Here is an 18,070-nt window from a genome sequence, read left to right on the forward strand (position 1 = left end):
TGTATTTGTGTTATGTTGAAGGTCTGTTGTGTGTATTTGTGTTGTGTTGTAGGTGTGTTGTGTATTTGTGTTGTGTTGTAGGTGTGTTGTATTTGTGTTGTGTTGTAGGTGTGTTGTGTGTATTTGTGTTGTAGGTGTGTTGTGTGTATTTGTGTTTTGTTGTAGGTGTGTTGTGTGTATTTGTGTTATACTGTATTTGTGTTGTGTGTATTTGTGTTATACTGTAGGTGTGTTGTGTATTTGTGTTGTTTGTATTTGTGTTTTGTTGTAGGTCTGTTGTGTGTATTTCAAATGACCAGAGGTCTGTTTCACGAAGCAGGTTCAACAAACTCTGAGTTTAACCCTGAACTCTGAGTTGATCTACTCTGAGATAGAAAACTCTGAGTTTCTGGTTTCACAACGGCTGATTTGAGTTGGTTCAATCAACTCGGACTAGTTTCACCAGGAGTTAAGCGCGTGCACCACAACTCTGAAAAGCCAGTATCAATGGAGCGCCGATTCGACGAGTCACCATGGCAACGGGGAAGCGGAGGACTACACCGTTTGAACTGGAAATCTTAATGCGCTTATATAGCGAGTTTGAGCATGTTTTTAGAAAGAAGTGCAACACCTGCAGCTGCAAAAGAGAGGAAGACGGTGTGGGAGAACATTGCTGCCTGGGTCAATGCGTAAGTTTAAATCACAATAATATTACAGGAAAACTGTTTGAATAGTAGCCTATTAAGTTATTTCATTTAAGTGCAATCCCGAATTTTTAAAACAGGTAAGATGCGGCATAATCTCATGGAGCTACCTCATTTTGATCATGTTTTACATTGTAAAGTAGCCTAAATATTCGGTGGCTGTTTGACTGTGCAGTGGTTTTATCCCACACAGCCTAAATGTCTGCATCCATATCATGTTCTGTTAAACAATTAAGCCTATTTAAACTAACAAAGACTTCTACTCAGCAATATATATATATATATATATATATATATATATATATATATATATATATATATATATATATATATATATATATATATATATTTATTCAATTCAATTTTATTTATATAGCGCCAATTACAGTCAAATTGTCTCGAGACGCTTTACAGAACCCATATGCCTGACCCCCAGAGCAGCCAAAAGGCGACAGTGGCAGGAAAACACCCTTTTAACAGGGAAAAAAACCCTCGAGCAGAACCCGGCTCTAATGTGGGGGGACCCATCTGCCTGCTGGCCGGGCGAGTTGAGAGGGACAGAAGAGGTAGAAAGGTAGAAATAGAGGGGTAGAGGTAGAGATAGAGGGATACAGATAGAGGGGTAGAGATAGAGAGGTGGGGGGTGGGACACAAGGACCATAAAACACAGCCACACATCTGAAGCATCCAGCATCCAGCTCTAGGACCAGGGACACTCAGAGAAAGGACACAGAAAGAAACAGAGTGAATGTAATGCAATAAAGGTATATATAGTAAATACATAGGTAGTTAGAGAAGGGCTCAGTGCATCAAGAGAGGTTCCCCAGCAGTCTAGGCCTATAGCAGCATAACTAGGGGCAACTAAAGGGACGTCAAGAGGGGAAGTCAGTTTTGCAAATGAAAACACCAGCTCACCCCGTCAGGGTCACCCAGTCAGCCCTAACTATAAGCTTTGTCGAAAAGGAAGGTTTTAAGCCTGGTCTTAAAAATAGAGAGGGTGTCCGCCTCCCGAACCCAAACTGGGAGCTGGTTCCACAGGAGAGAAGCTGATAACTGAAGGCTCTGCCTCCCATTCTACTTTTAGAGATTCTAGGAACAACAAGTAAGCCTGCAGTCTGAGAGTGAAGAGTTCTGCTAGGATAATATGGTACTATCAGGTCTTTAAGATATGATGGAGATTGGTTGTTAAGAGCTTTATATGTCAGAAGAAGGATTTTGAATTCTATTTTAGATTTAACAGGAAGCCAATGAAGAGAAACCAATATAGGAGAAATATGATCTCTCTTGCTAACTCCCTTCAGTACTCTGGCTGCAGCGTTTTGGATCAGCTGTAGATATTTCAGAGAGCTATTGGGACAACCTGATAATAAGGAATTACAGTAGTCAAGCCTAGAAGTAACAAATGCATGGACTAGTTTTTCTGCATCACTCTGAGACAGGATGTTCCTGATTTTCACAATATTTCTCAGGTGGAAAAAGGAAGTCCTACAGATTTGTTTTATGTGCGAGTTAAAGGACATGTCCTGGTCAAAGATAACACCGAGGTTCCTCACAGTAGTACTGGAGGCCAATGTAATGCCATCCAGAGTAACTATATGCTTTGAAAGCAATTCTCTAAGATGTTTGGAGCCAAATACAATGACTTCAGTCTTGTCTGAATTTAGTAGTAAGAAATTATAGGTCATCCAGGTCTTTATGTCCTTAAGACAATCTTGCAGTCTAGCTAGCTGATTAGTTTCATTTGGCTTCATAGATAAATACAATTGAGTGTCGTCAGCATAACAACGGAAATTAATACAGTGCTTCCTAATAATGTTGCCTAAGGGAAGCATGTATAATGTGAACAGTATTGGTCCTAAGACAGAACCCTGAGGAACTCCATGATTAACCCTAGTATGCTCAGAAGAGTCATTGTTGACATGCACAAACTGGAACCTGTCTGATAAGTAGGATTTAAACCAGTCCAGTGCTGTCCCTTTAATGCCAATAGAATGTTCTAGTCGCTGTAATAAAAGTTTGTGGTCGATTGTATCGAATGCTGCACTAAGGTCCAATAAAATAAGTATAGAGACCAATCCATTATCTGACGCTATGAGAAGGTCATTAGTAACTTTCACCAGAGCTGTTTCTGTGCTATGATGCACTCTGAAGCCTGACTGAAACTCTTCAAACAAGCTATTCCTTTGTAAATGTTCACATAATTGATTTGCAACTGTTCTTTCCAGAATTTTGGAGAGAAATGGGAGGTTGGAAATTGGTCTATAGTTGGCTAAAACATCTGGATCTAGAGTGGGCTTTTTAAGTAAAGGTTAGATTACAGCAACCTTAAAAGCCTGTGGTACATAGCCTGTTACTAGAGAGAGATTAATCAGATCTAACATTGAGGAATTAATTAAAGGTAAAGCCTCCTTGAACAGTCTAGTTGGGATAGGATCTAAAAGACATGTTGATGGTTTGGATGTAGAAACTATTGAAATGAGTTCAGAGAGATGTATGGGGGTGAAAAATTCTAAATATCCATCTGGTCTTACAGCCAATTCTAAAGCATCTGTACTCGATGATACATCTGTGACATTTGCAGGAAGGGCCAGATTAATTTTTTCTCTAATCGTAATAATTTTATTTGTAAAGAAGCTCATGAAGTTGTTACTGCTCAAAGCTAAAGGAATACAAGGTTCAACAGAGCTCTGACTCTTTGTCAGCCTGGCTACTGTGCTGAAGAGAAACCTGGGGTTGTTCTTGTTTTCCTCTATTAAAGATGAATAATATGTTGTCCTGGCATTACCAAGAGCTTTTTTATAAATTACTAGACTATTTTTCCAAGCTACATAAACTTCCTCTAAATTAGTGGAGTCCCACTTCCTTTCCAGCTTTCGGGATGCCTGCTTTAAAGTCCGCAGCTGGGAATTATACCAAGGAGCAGGTCCTCTCTAAGATAGAACTTTCTTTTTTACAGGTGCAACACTATCAAGTGTTGTACGCAGTGAGGCTGCAGCATTATTAACAATATAATCCACTTCTGTGGGGGTAAAATTATAATATTTCCCTTCCATTATATCAGTAAGTGGTGCTGAACTAAATAGAGAGGGTATTATTTCCTTAAATTTAGTCACCGAATTGTGAGACAGACATCTACTGTAATGATATTTATTCTTAACTCCTATACAATCTATTGTTGTAAATTGAAATGTTATCATAAAATGGTCAGAAAGAAGAGGGTTCCGGGGAAATACTGTTAACTGTTTGATTTCTATGCCATAAGTCAGAACGAGGTCAAGGGTATGATTAAAACTATGAGTTGGTTTATTTACATGTTGAGAAAACCCAATTGAGTCTAATATTGAATTAAAAGCAGTCGTAAGGCTGTCACTGTCCACGTCAACATGAATGTTGAAGTCACCCACAATAATGACTTTATCTGAGCTGAGCACTAAATCAGATAAAAAGTCTGAGAATTGAGATAAAAACTCAGAGTAAGGAGCAGGAGGACGATATACAACAACAAATAACACTGGTTTCTGAGCTTTTAAATCTGGATGAGAGAGACTGAGAGTAAGATTTTCAAATGAACTGTAACTAGGTTTAGGTCTCTGGTTCATTTTTAAGCTAGAGAGGTAAATTGCTGCCACTCCTCCTCCTCGGCCCGTGATTCGAGGAACATGACAGTTAGTATGACTAGTAGGAGTTGATTCATTTAGACTAACATATTCTTCCTGCTGCAACCAGGTTTCAGTCAAACAGAACAAATCAATCTGGTTATCAGTTATCAAATCATTTACTAACAGAGATTTAGACGAGAGAGATCTAATATTTAACAGACCACATTTAATTGTCCTGTTTCTTCGCTCAGTTGAAATAGTGGTATTAATTTTAATTAGATTTTTATGGTTACTATGTCTTTTGTTCATTTTTGATTTGCTTAATTTATTGAATTTTGGTGGTCGGGGGACAGACACAGTCTCAATAAAGCTAACTGAATTACTGGAGGGTGACAGCTGAGAGGAAACTCCAGAGAGGTGTGGAAGACTACAACTCTGCATCCTGGTCTGAACTCTGGGTTGTCATGCTTTAGGAGTTCTAATAAAATCAGCCATATTTCTAGAAATGAGAGCTGCTCCAGCCAAAGTGGGATGGATGCCGTCTCTCCTAATCAGACCAGGTTTTCCCCAGAAAGAGCTCCAATTGTCTATAAAGCCAACGTCGTTTGCAGTACACCACGTAGATGACCAGCGGCGAAACGATGCCATACGGCTAAACATATCATCGCTTGTCAGATCAGGCAGGGGTCCAGAGAAAACTACGGAGTCCGACATGGTTTTGGCAAAGTTTCACACCGATGCCACACTAACTTTGGTGACCTCCGATTGGCGTAACCGGGTGTCATTACCGCCGACATGAATAACAATCTTACTGTATTTACGATTATCTTTAGCCAGCAGTTTCAAATTTGCTTCTATGTTGCCCGCTCTGGCTCCTGGGAGGCATTTTACTACGGTCGCTGGTGTCGCTAGCTTCACGTTTCTGACTACGGAGCTGCCAATGATCAGAGTTGGTTTCTCAGCGGGTGTGTCATTGAGTGGGGAAAAACGATTAGAAACGTGAAGCGGTTTGTGGTGTGCCGGGACAGCGGGCTTGAGCTTAGGACTACGTTTCCTACGAACTGTCACCCAGCTACCCTGACTTCCCGGCTGCTCGGGAGCTGCTAGGGGACGGCTAGCAGAAGCTACACTAGCAGCTATATTATTGCGGTCCGCACCGGCTAAGGGAGCCTGGCTAACAGCTAGCGGGGTGTTTTCCATGGTGCGGAGCCACGCTTCCAATTCAGAGAACCTCGCCTCCAAAGCTACAAACAGACTGCATTTATTACAGGTATCGTTATCACTAAAGGAGGCAGAGGAGTAACTAAACATGTGACACACTGAGCAGGAAAGAGAAGGAGAGGAAGAGGGAGAAGCCATGCTAACTGCTAAGTGCTAGGCTAGCGGACAGAGATAACAAATTAACTTAGAATTAAGTACTGAGAGGGTGCGTGAAGAAAACGAGTGTATGTTACGATTCAAATATTACCGCTACACACAGATTTAATGAATATCAAATTAGATGGAGTGGATAAGCTACAACAGTCACAGAACACAACACAGCGCTACAACAGGAAGTGACGCAATACGCTCACCGTAACGTCAGACGTCAGCAGGGATCCACCAAATGCATCTTCCCTTGATGCAACTATATATAGATAGATAGATAGATAGATAGATAGATAGATATAGATATAGATATAAATATAGATAGATATAGATAGATAGATATTTTTTCAAAGCATTTATTTCTCTTTTTCTGCGTCCTGCAGTTGTCTTACTGAAGTGCTCTGCATCTCCGACATTATATAAAAAACTTCCATTTGCAAAGAACCGCAGCGCAACAGACAATATCTGCTGGGATGTGAGAGCATGACTGTGGTTGGTCATGTTGTAAATGTAAGGACGGATGAAGTTGTGGATATAGATTATGGACTGTGATGTGAAACGGTACCGCTCTCAAAGATAATTGTCCGGGGCGCCCGTATAGCTCAACGCATTGAGCGGGCGACCCATGTACAGGGGCTGGTCCCCGACGCAGCTGGCCCGGGTTCGATTCCCGCTCGCGGCCCTTGCTGCATGTCTTCCCCCGACTCTTCTCCCCTGTTTCCTGTCTCTCTTTCACTACGCCTATCTAATAAAAAGCCGACAAAAAGGCCAAAAAAATAACTTTAAAAAAAAAAAAAAAAAAGATAATTGTCCGGAAATGCAAGAACATCTATGCGCGGTCTGATAACAATCTCGCGATGAATATTTAATTCTCTGAGCAGTAATGCTGCTCCTTCATCCACTGGATCGTTCATAAAAGGACATGACATTTTGACACATGGCAGAACTAGACTTCGCCAAAACTCGCCTGATGACTGAATGAATGAGGAAATCTAATAGCGTGTGGCTGAAAGAGGAAGGAGACAGAGAGAAACTTGAGGTTTACTGAGATAAACCTGGTCCTGACCAGGTTAGAGTCACAGAGTCTGTTAATACGGTAACTGACTGAGAGTTTAAGTTGCCTCTCTTTGTGAAACAGGCTAGAGTTACCCCTCTGTCTCTGGTTTGAGTTACCTCCCTTTGTGAAATGGAAAACTCTGAGTTTCCCTCATTTCAGGGTTAACAAACTCAGAGTTTTCACTAAACCTACTTCGTGAAACGGACCCCAGATTCACTTGCTATCTGGGTTCAGGTTCTCCATCCAGACCTTCAGATGGTTCCTGCCAGGCTGGTGGAACCTAAACATCTCTAGATAGAACCTGTGTTCATTGTGAAGCAGCTAAAAGGTCTCAGAAAGCAGAACATGATGCCACATTTTAAAGAGATTCAAGAACAGATGAGGAACAAAGTCATTGACATTCATCAGTCTGGAGGGTTCCAAAGCCACTGCTGAGGCTCTGGGACTCCAGAGAACCTCAATCAGAGACATTATCCACAGATGGAGAAACATGGAACAGTGGAGAACCTTCTGGAATGGACCAACTACCAACATTTCTCCTAGAACATTAGCATCTAATCCAGGAGGTCACAGAAGAACCCCGAGGAACATCTAAAGATCTGTAGACCTCACTGTCCTCAGTTAAGGTCTGTCTACTTCAGGGATGGGCAACTGGTGGCCCGTGGGCCACATGTGGCCTGCAGCATCATTTGTCGTTGCACGCAGAATAATTTCTAATTAATGTCAAATTTTTAACTGTTGGCTTCACTGCTGTTGAAGCAGCAGACTGTCTGGACCACAGGTGTAATTTAGCCTCCAACCACTAGAGGCACCAGAGGCCTTTAACTGAGCAAGTAGCTGCTCTCTTCATTGAACACAGGAGGCAGCTAATCTTCTAGCAGTAAAGATGTCTGCGCCAAAACGGAAACTTGACCAGGAAAACCACATCTTTCAGGCAAGATGGGAAACAGATTAGCTCTTCACAGAGTTCAGAGACAAACCAATGTGTTTAGTGTGTCAAGAAACAAAATCAGCCATGAAAGATTTCAGTTTTAGTCACTACAACACCACGCACAAAGACAAATCTGAAAAATATAGCGGAGCCACTAGAGTCACTATCGTCACTGACCTCAAAAGGAAAGTTCACCGACAGCAGAGCCTTTTCACCAAAACCACCACCGCAAAGGAGTCAGCTCTTAGGGCCTCTTATGTTGTTACCCCTGAGCTCTAAACCAAAGAAGCCCCTGTCCGACGGTGAGGTGGTAAGCAGTGTGCAACAGAGATGGCTAAATCTTTCAGAGATGACAACATGGATGTTATGCACCTGTCTAGGGGGAAGGTGTGTAGCATAATGTTTGATTTAAAAAAAAAAAAAAACGAATATTTTCCCAGTCCCCAAAAACAACAATTAACAGGTTCTAAGAAAAATACAAAAGGTTTATTTACTTTTTAAAATTTTTTTTTAACAAATAAAAGAGGCCACTATATGGGCTATTCATTCAAACAACAAACTAAAAAACTGGATACAAACTAAACAGGCATTCAAGCGCTCAAACAAAAAAACCTATCCAACAAAACTACAACTACTACAAAAGAGAAACCTAAGTCTAACAAACAAAAACCACACTATCTTAATCTAACAAGAAAACACAGGTATCAAGCACAATAGGTTGGAGTCTGGGAAAAAATAAGGGTGCTGCTGTCAGAGAGGCTCCTCTCCACTGCTGGCCACCTAGATTCTAAAAGGGCAACAGCCAACCAGCGTCGTCCGCCTTGCCGCCAATTACACCTCCTGCACACAGAGATCTACACACAAAGATCTACACACAGACACAGAACACCCACTACAACCTAACAAGACGAACAGACGACTCACACCGAAAACAAGGACGATACAAAGATCCACACAAAGACAGAACACCCACTCCCAGACAACAAAACAGATCCAAATTGCAAACACAATATTACAAAATACGGCCACCGCAATAACAATGAATAAAAACTTTGAAACTGTATCTCTGTCTCGTCGCACAGTGACGTGAAGAATTGTTGATATTTGAAATCATGTTGAGGAAAAGCTGAAAGACATAATGAATGACTGCAAATGTTTCTCTCTGGTGCTGGATGAGAGTACAGATGTGACAGATGTGAGCCAGCTCCTCATTTTCACCACAACCATTGACAGTTCATTAGAACTGCATGAAGAGTTACTGAAACTGGTGTCTTTGCATGAGACCACAAAGGGCACGGATATATTCAACACAGTAGAAATGGTAGTAAATGAGCATGGAAGCCGTTGTGACCGACGGTCCATGCAGCAAAGACACACTGGATTGTGGTCTTATCCATCAGAACGGAGCTGAAGGCCCCGTACTGCACTGCATCATAAATCAGGTGGGAGACTATTGATTTGATTCTGTTTAAGGTATTTATAATAATGTGTGAGCAAAGTATTTTCATAGTCTTAGTATTATTTATTTTTAATTTCCAGGAAGCCCTCTGCACAAAGACAATGAACTTCAGTCACGTCATGGATTTAGTGACCAAAGTCACTAATCTTATTGGAAGGGGTAACAGGGCTCTCAATCACAGAAACTTTGCCTTTTTGGAAGAGGTGAATGCCGCCTATGGGGATTTACAGATGCACACTGACATCAGATGGATGAGCTGTAAAAAGTGTTTGGAGAAGCAGCAGCTGAACTCCCTGTGTTTTTGGAGGACTGTCATCGCTGTGATACCGGTGCGTACTGCCGCAAACTCCAGGATACAGCTTTTCTGTGCAACATGGCTTTTCTTACGGATATCACCTCACATTTAAATCATGTCAACGTACAGCAGCAGGGGAGATGCTAAACTGTGTCAGACCTGTTCGCACACATCTCCAAATTTGGCATCATTTTCCCTCCTGTGAAGAGATGCGCAGAGATGTCCCTGAATGTGAAAAAATATTCCCAAAGTACAGAGCCGACATAGAAAATATGCTGCAGCAGTTCAATGAGCGGTTCCAAGACTTCCACCCATGCAGCCACGAGTTGTGCTGTTCACGGCCTCCTCTCTGCTGCGGTCAGTGATCAACCCACGGAGCTGCAGCTGGAACTGTGAGGACTACAGTCAGACCCCTTCTTTCAGCCTCAGAGACATGAGAAGGAGATTTCATTCTGGAGAATGCTACCTGAGTCCTGTTTCCTGTTGCTCAGGGATTTTTCACTTTCCATGGCCAGAATGTTTGGGAGCACCTACTGTACATCTGAGAGCAGCTTTTCAACTATGAAGCACATTAAATCAAAGGGAGAAACAGGCTGACAGATGAAACTCTGTTCCAGCTCATACAAACTGGAAGCCCAAAAATGAACATTGACATCCAGAATATTGTGCAGCAGCAGGCAAGACCACAGGTGTCTCATTAGGACACGTTGCTGAGCCAGGTGTAGGTGAGGGAGGGTCTTCTCAGGACCTTACTGTGTATAAATAGTTCAAATTAAGCCATTACAACATAAATGTTAGTTGTTGCACTTTGTGTTGGAGTTCTGCACTTTTTTTCATATAATAAAAATACGTTTTTTTTTTTAACAGAAGCACTACAAGAGTTCATTTGAATGTTCCAAATTATAAAACAAGTACAACAAACAGTGTTAACTGCTGTAATATATGTTTTACTGTTTTTTCATAAATTTAAAAACATGTTTATATGAAGCAGAGTATGATGTAAATTCACAGAGATAGTGTGGCCCTAGGTAGGGTTGGGGGGAGAAATGTGGCCCTCTCTGTCATTAAAGTGGCCCATCCCTGGTCTACATGGTTCCTCAATAAAGAAGACTCTGGAGGAAATGGATCCATGGAGAGTTAGAGATCAAACCTCTACTGACCTAAAAGATCATGAAGGTTCATCTGGATGAGCTCCAAGACTTTAGGAGAACATCCTGAGAACTGATGAGTCAAAGGTGGAACTTTCTGGAAGACATAGGTCCATCTGGAGTAAAGCTGATACTGCATTCTACTAGAAGAACATGGTACCAGCAGTGGAACATGGTGGTGGTGGTGAGATGGTTGGAGGACCTGGAGGACTTGTCATGAACTCTGCTCTCTATCAGAAGAACCTCCTGAGAACATCCACCATCAGTTCAGGACCTAAAGCTCAACAGTAATGGACCCAAAGAACACCAGGAAGTCCACCCCTGAGAGGCTCTACAAGAAATAAATGAAGGTTCTGGAGTGACTTCAGTCCATCTGAGATGTTGGTTGAAGACCTTCAAAGATCAGCTGATGATCTAAAACCATCTAATGTGACTGAATGAAAACTGTTCTCCAGAGAAGAGTGGACCAACGTTCCATGGATGTAGAAGATGATCCCAGCTGGAACAAACATCTACCTGCTGCTGCCAAATGAGTCCTCAGGTTCAGGGGGGCGATTATTTTTTCACAAGGAGGATAGAGGTTTTCAGTAAATCTGTAATAAACCATCGTTTTAAACTGCGGTCAGTGTTCTGTGGGTTTCTCTAACATTCAATGAATATAAACATCAGTCTGATGATCTGGAACATCTCAGCGTGAGAATCAGGTAAAACAGAAGATTTCTGTTCGGGGGCAAAAACTTTGGCCTGGTACTGCAGGTTTCCATGGCAACAGGATGCATCCATTGTGTAATGCTGTAGCAGCTTCATTCAATGGTTTTAGGAACGTTCAAGTCAGCAGGTTGGAGATGGAGCTCCTCAGCATCAGTTACCATGGAGATCTAGCTCCTCAGCATCGGTTACCACGGAGATCTAGCTCCTAAGCATCGGTTACCATGGAGATCTAGCCACACAGCATCAGATACCATGGAGATCTAGCTCCACAGCATCAGTTACCATGGAGATCTAGCTCCACAGCATCAGTTACCATGGAGATGTAGCTCCTCAGCATCAGTTATCATGGAGATCCTGCTCCACAGCATCAGTTACCATGGAGATGTAGCTCCTCAGCATCAGTTAACATGGAGATCTAGCTCCACAGCATCAGTTACCATGGAGATGTAGCTCCTCAGCATCAGTTAACATAGAGATCTAGCAGGATAAAAGAGAACCACCTTTGTGATACAGAAACTCTGACTTCAGGCTCCACACACCTGAAGACTCACTGATCTCACTTCATAGCTGAGTCAGACCAGTCCTGATCAAAGCACTACTGAGCATGTGCACAGAGGGCCAATGAGAGTCTGATAGAGGAATCAGTGTGTGTTTGTATTCAAACGGCTGCTGTTCTCTTTGTCAGATGTAGAGGGGTTTCTATTGATCAGCTGATTGGTTTCACATGTGACTGATCAGTTTGTAGGTTTGATTAGATGTTCCTTAAAGTCAGAGCAGAGAAACACAGACTCTCCTTAGAAAGCAGAAGAAACAGGAAGTGATCTATCTATCTATCTATCTATCTATCTATCTATCTATCTATCTATCTATCTATCTATCTATCTATCTATCTATCTATCTATCTATCTATCTATCTATCTATCTATCTATCTATCTATCTATCTACTGGTGTGTAACCATAGTGATGGAGAATGTGGAACTGTTTGCGATGCTGCAGATAAAATATTGTAATTCCTGTCACTACCAACAGGGGAGACACACCTGAGCACAACCACCAATCAGACGGCAGCAGAGAAAGCTCCACACACTGAACCAACCAATCAACCTGAAACTTGTTCAATCATGTTGTTTTTCTCTCTAAACTGAAGGAATCGGATGTTCAGCTGTCCCTGAATGCATCATCTGAAGCAGCAACGTGTTCGGATTAAAACCTGAACAGAAGCAATCTGAGTGGATAAACAGAAAAACATCTTCTCTTTGACATTTTGAGTGAAAACCAAACATCATCGTCCAGAAAGTGTAAAAACAAGAAGGATCTCCAGATATCCAACTGTCCCTGAACGCATCATCTGTGACGTATCAGAAAATATCTAGAAAACTAGAGTTTATAAAAATCATTCCACTAAATAGACTCTTTACTCCAGACCTTTCAGCTTCACCGTCCTGACGTCACTGATCCAACTCCTATTGATGACAGAGTCATTGATCAGCAGAAACCTCCTGATCAGATGATCCATCTGTCTGGATCTCTGGACACTGTTTGGTTCTCTGAAGCCTCCTGTGAAACCAGTTCAACACCAGACAGTAACCACCAATCACATTCCTGATCAGCTACTGACTGGAAACAATCAGAGTTTAGATGAGAGGTTTTACTGTCGTCCACTGATGAGGTCCTCAGACCGTCAGGAGATACGAGGTTTGTTTGTTTGGAGAAAGTCTTGCAGTTAGGAGGTTTCAGTGTGATGAAACCTCAGAACGTCAGGAAACACATTTTCTACCAGAAACCACACACACACACACACACGCACACACACACACACACACACACACACACACACACACACACACACACACACACACACACACACACACACACACAGGGTGGTGTGTGTGTTTGAGGGTCTTCGTCCCACTTCCTTGTCTCACTTCTTCATTATTGGATGTAAAGGAGGAACTGGTTACCATGGCAACATGTTGACGTCCACGCCTAGACTCTACTGGTATAGTATTTATAGTAGTATTTATAGCGGTATTTATAGCAGTATTTATAGCAGTATTTACAGCGGTATTTATGGCAGTATTTATAGCGATATTTATCGCGGTATTTATAGCAGTATTTATAGTAGTATTTATAGTAGTATTTAGATTAGTATTTGCAGTGGGGTTACACTAAAGTACTTGGACACCTTACAGACTGCTCTACCTGCCCAGTAAAAGTCTCTCCCATGAATCCTCATTGTCATCTAGGAACATGAAGAAAACCTCCACTGATGGAAAGACTTGGTCATTCAGTATCTTCAGGTATCAACTGACCTCATCCTTTGGGAAAATAACATTGGTGAACCTGACCAACCCCAGATCATAACCCTAACCCCGACTCGCCATGATGAGGGCATCACATCATCCTCCTCTCTTCTTACCCTGATGCCCCCATCACTGTGGAACAGGGTAAATGTGGACTCATCAGACCACATTAATTCTGTACTAATATCCTATATATATATATATATATATATATATATATATATATATATATATATATATATATATATATATATATATATATATATATATATATATATATATATATATATATATATATATATGTATAGACATAGTACAAACACACTATTTATGTACCATAAAACAAAGAAAATGCCGTCGTCTTCTTTTATCATTGTGATTCTCTGGCTGTAGATTCTTTTAATTACAAGATAAAGTCTGGTTGGTTGAGCTGAGAAATCAGTCCCTAAAACAACGGATCCATTATTTAGAACATTTAGAATCTATTATTTATAACATTTAGAACCTGTTATTTAGAACATTTAGAACATGTTAATTAGAACCTGTTATTTAGAACATTTAGAACATGTTATTTAGAACATGTAGAGCATGCTATTTAGAACATTTAGAACATTATATATAGAACATTTAGAACATTTTATTTAGAACATTTAGAACATTTTATTTAGAACATTTAGAACCTGTTGTTTAGAACATTTAGAACATGTTATTTAGAACCTGTTATTTAGAACATTTAGAACCCGTTATTTAGAACATGTTATTTAGAACATTTAGAACATGTTATGTAGAACATTTAGCACATGTTATTTAGAACCTGTTATTTATCACATTTAGAACATGTTATTTAGAACCTGTTATTTATAACATTTACAACCTGTTATTTATAACATTTAGAAGCTGTTATTTAGAACATTTAGAACATTTTATTTAGAACATTTAGAACATTCTATTTACAACATTTAGAACATGTTATTTAGAACCTGTTATTTATAACATTTACAACCTGTTATTTATAACATTTAGAAGCTGTTATTTAGAACATTTAGAACATTTTATTTAGAACATTTAGAACATTTTATTTACAACATTTAGAACATGTTATTTAGAACATTTAGAACATTTGATTTAGAACATTTAGAACATGTTATTTAGAATATTTTGAACATGTTATTTAGCACATTTAGAATCTGTTATGTTGAACATTTAGAACATGTTATTTAGAACATTTAGAACATGTTATGTAGAACATTTAGAACATGTTATTTAGAACATGTTATTTAGAACATTTAGAACATGTTATTTAGAACATGTTATTTAGAACATTTACAACCTGTTATTTATAACATTTACAACCTGTTATTTAGAACATTTAGAACATTTTATTTAGAACATTTAGAACATTTTATTTACAACATTTAGAACATGTTATTTAGAACATTTACAACCTGTTATTTCTAACATTTACAACCTGTTATTTAGAACATTTAGAAGCTGTTATTTAGAACATTTAGAACATTTTATTTAGAACATTTAGAACATTTTATTTACAACATTTAGAACATGTTATTTAGAACATTCAGAACATTTGATTTAGAACATTTAGAACATGTTATTTAGAATGTTTTGAACATGTTATTTAGCACATTTAGAATCTGTTATGTTGAACATTTAGAAGCTGTTGTTTAGAACATTTTATTTAGAACATTTCGAACATGTTATTTAGAACATTTTGAACATATTATTTAGAACATTTAGAATCTGTTATGTAGAACATTTAGAAGTTGTTATTTAGAACCTGTTATTTAGAACATTTAGAACGTTATTTAGAGCATTTAGAATCTGTTATGTAGAACATTTAGAAGTTGTTATTTAGAACCTGTTATTTAGAACATTTAGAACATGTTATTTAGAACATTTAGAATCTGTTATGTAGAACATTTAGAAGTTGTTATTTAGAACCTGTTATTTAGAACATTTAGAACATGTTATTTAGAACATTTAGAACCTGATTTTTAGAACATTTAGAACCTGTTATTTATAGCATTTAGAACATGTTATTTAGAACATTTAGATCATGTTCTTTTGGAAGTGTTCCTCATCTTGCATCATCATCAAAGATGTTCTCAGGCGAACCGTGTTTCTGGTCGACTTCATTGGTTTTAAATTTCATGTTTTATCGAGCTGATGTTTACAGATTTCTTTACATGTTTACGGTGTTGTTTTCATGTTCACAGCTTTGTTTACAGGTGTGTTTACAGGTGTGTGTTTCTTTCATTGATGATTGTTTTCCATCAACAGATAAACAAACATGAGGTCGTCAGATCTTCAGGACTGAATCTTCTTGTTCAGAGTTCAGAGAACTGGATTTAAAACATTAAATCAACATTGATCAAATGTTTAATCAACCTTAAATCAACGCTGAACAAACGTTTCCTACCTGCAGAGCAGCAGCAGCTGAGGGCGATCGACAGCAGCAGTGAATGCAGCCACATCTCTCTCTCTCTGTGTTCAGACTGAAGTCCAACTGAATCTGAGCCACGATGAAGACTTCCTCTAACTGGACCCAGAGCTCCGCCCCCTCCATCGTCATCATCATCATCAAAACTTCCTCAAACTGGACCCAGAGCTCTGCCGCCTCCATCGTCATCATCATCATCAAAACTTCCTCAAACTGGACCCAGAGCTCCACCCCCTCCATCATCATCATCATCATCATCATCAAAACTTCCTCAAACTGGACTCAGAGCTCCACCCCCTCCATCATCATCATCATCATCATCATCATCATCATACTAATGTCCAGCCCTCTGGCACTTTACTGTATTTATATCCACATTTGTTGTACTTTTCTGTATTTTTTATTTTTTTATTTTTTAAATTTTATTATCCCTTATTAATTCCACGAGGGGAAATTCTGATTTTTGCATCTCTCCCCAATTGGGGGAGTCAGAGCGACGGGTCAGCCACAGTACAGCACCCCTGGAGCAGGAAGGGTTAAGGGCCTTGCTCAGGGGCCCAACAGTGGCCACATCGGGGCTTGAACCTCTGACCTTCTGATCAGTAGTCCAGAGACTTAACCGTTGCGCCACCACTGCCCCCATTATATCCATACTTGTAGTACTTTTCTGTATTTATATCCACATTTGTAGTACTTTTCTTTATGTTCACATTTGTAGTGCTTTTCTTTATTTAGATCCAGATGTTTAGTACTTTTCTGTGTTAATATGCAGTGTTTTGTTATTTTTCTGTTAATCTCCAGATTGTGTCCTCTTGTCTGTTCATATCTAGATTAATTATCACTAAATGCGTGAATGGAAGCTTCTTTAACACGGAACAGTCTGTGGATCAGTACTACAGATGTCCACCAGATGTGGATCAGTACTGCAGATGTCCACCAGATGTGGAACGGTACTACAGCTGTCCACCAGATGTGAATCCTGTTCAACGTCTCAGATGAAGGTTGAATTGATGTTTTCTCAAAATGTTTCCTCAGAACCAAATCACTAAAATGTGGAATCATGTTGGAGGTTCTGATCGTGTTGGAGGTTCTCATCATGTTGGAGGTTCTGATCACGTTGGAGGTTCCGATCGTGTTGGAGGCTCTGATTGTGTTGGAGGTTCTGAGGAGAATGGCGTCTGTAGTTTGACTAAAGTTCAAACAAACTGGGCATTTTGGAGGAAAATGAGGAAGGAGTTTGTGCAGCGTGAGTCAGTCTGGACAGATTCTGCTCTGAGAGGAAACGTTTTCTGACACTCAGCACATTTCTGCTGTGTTCAGGGTTCAGAGGCAGAAACAGCAGCTGGTAAGAGAACTACCTGGACCTCCTGATCATCAGGAACAACAGTAGTCCAGCCTAGAAGTTCTAAATGCATGGACTAGTTCCTCAGCATCACTCTGAGACCAGATGTTCCTGACAGATGATAGAAAGCTGTCTGACAGACTGGTTTATATGCTAAAGGACAGATCCTGGTCAGAGATAACTCCAAGGTTCTCTACAGTAGAACTGGAGGCAGCGCCATCTAGAGGAACTATCTGGTTAGATGGAGTGTTTCAAATTCAAAAACCTCAATTTGTCTGGATTTAAATGAAGAAGGTTCCAGGTCATTCAGGCCTTTATGTCCTGCAGACATGTTGGAGTTCCACCAACTGATTGGTTCCATCTGGTTCCATAGAAAATAGAACTGGGTGTCATCTGCATAACAACGGATATTTATAGAGTGTTTCCTAATAATACTGTCTAAGGAGAGCATGTTCAAAGTAAATAATACGGGTTCTAACACAGAACCCTGAGGAACTCCAGAACTAACTCTGGTGGAAGAATCATCGTTAACATGAACAAACTGGAATCTGATAAACATGATTTAAACCAGTTTAGTTCCTTTAATCCCAGTAACATATTCCAAACATATTCCAGTAATGAGACGGACAGACCAGACTCACAGGATTCACATGAAACTGATCAGAATGATCAAAAAGGAGGGAGAAGAGGAGCAAAGATAATATCTGCACCAATA

General features: G+C 39.9%; 1 protein-coding gene across 1 annotated transcript in view; it reads right to left on the reverse strand.

The window, feature by feature from the left end:
• Nucleotides 1-16,086, reverse strand: part of LOC111571542 (macrophage colony-stimulating factor 1 receptor 2-like) — a 32,049-nt gene extending 15,963 nt beyond the window's left edge. Inside the window, exon 1 of the mRNA XM_055017291.1 lies at nt 15,993-16,086. Within this exon, the coding sequence (XP_054873266.1) occupies nt 15,993-16,047 (55 nt within the window). The 5' untranslated portion in view covers nt 16,048-16,086. The remainder of the gene's footprint in view (nt 1-15,992) is intronic.
• Between the last annotated feature and the right edge of the window lie 1,984 nt (nt 16,087-18,070).

The sequence above is a fragment of the Amphiprion ocellaris genome, chromosome 14 (assembly GCF_022539595.1).
Source record: "Amphiprion ocellaris isolate individual 3 ecotype Okinawa chromosome 14, ASM2253959v1, whole genome shotgun sequence".
Taxonomy (NCBI): Eukaryota; Metazoa; Chordata; class Actinopteri; family Pomacentridae; genus Amphiprion; species Amphiprion ocellaris.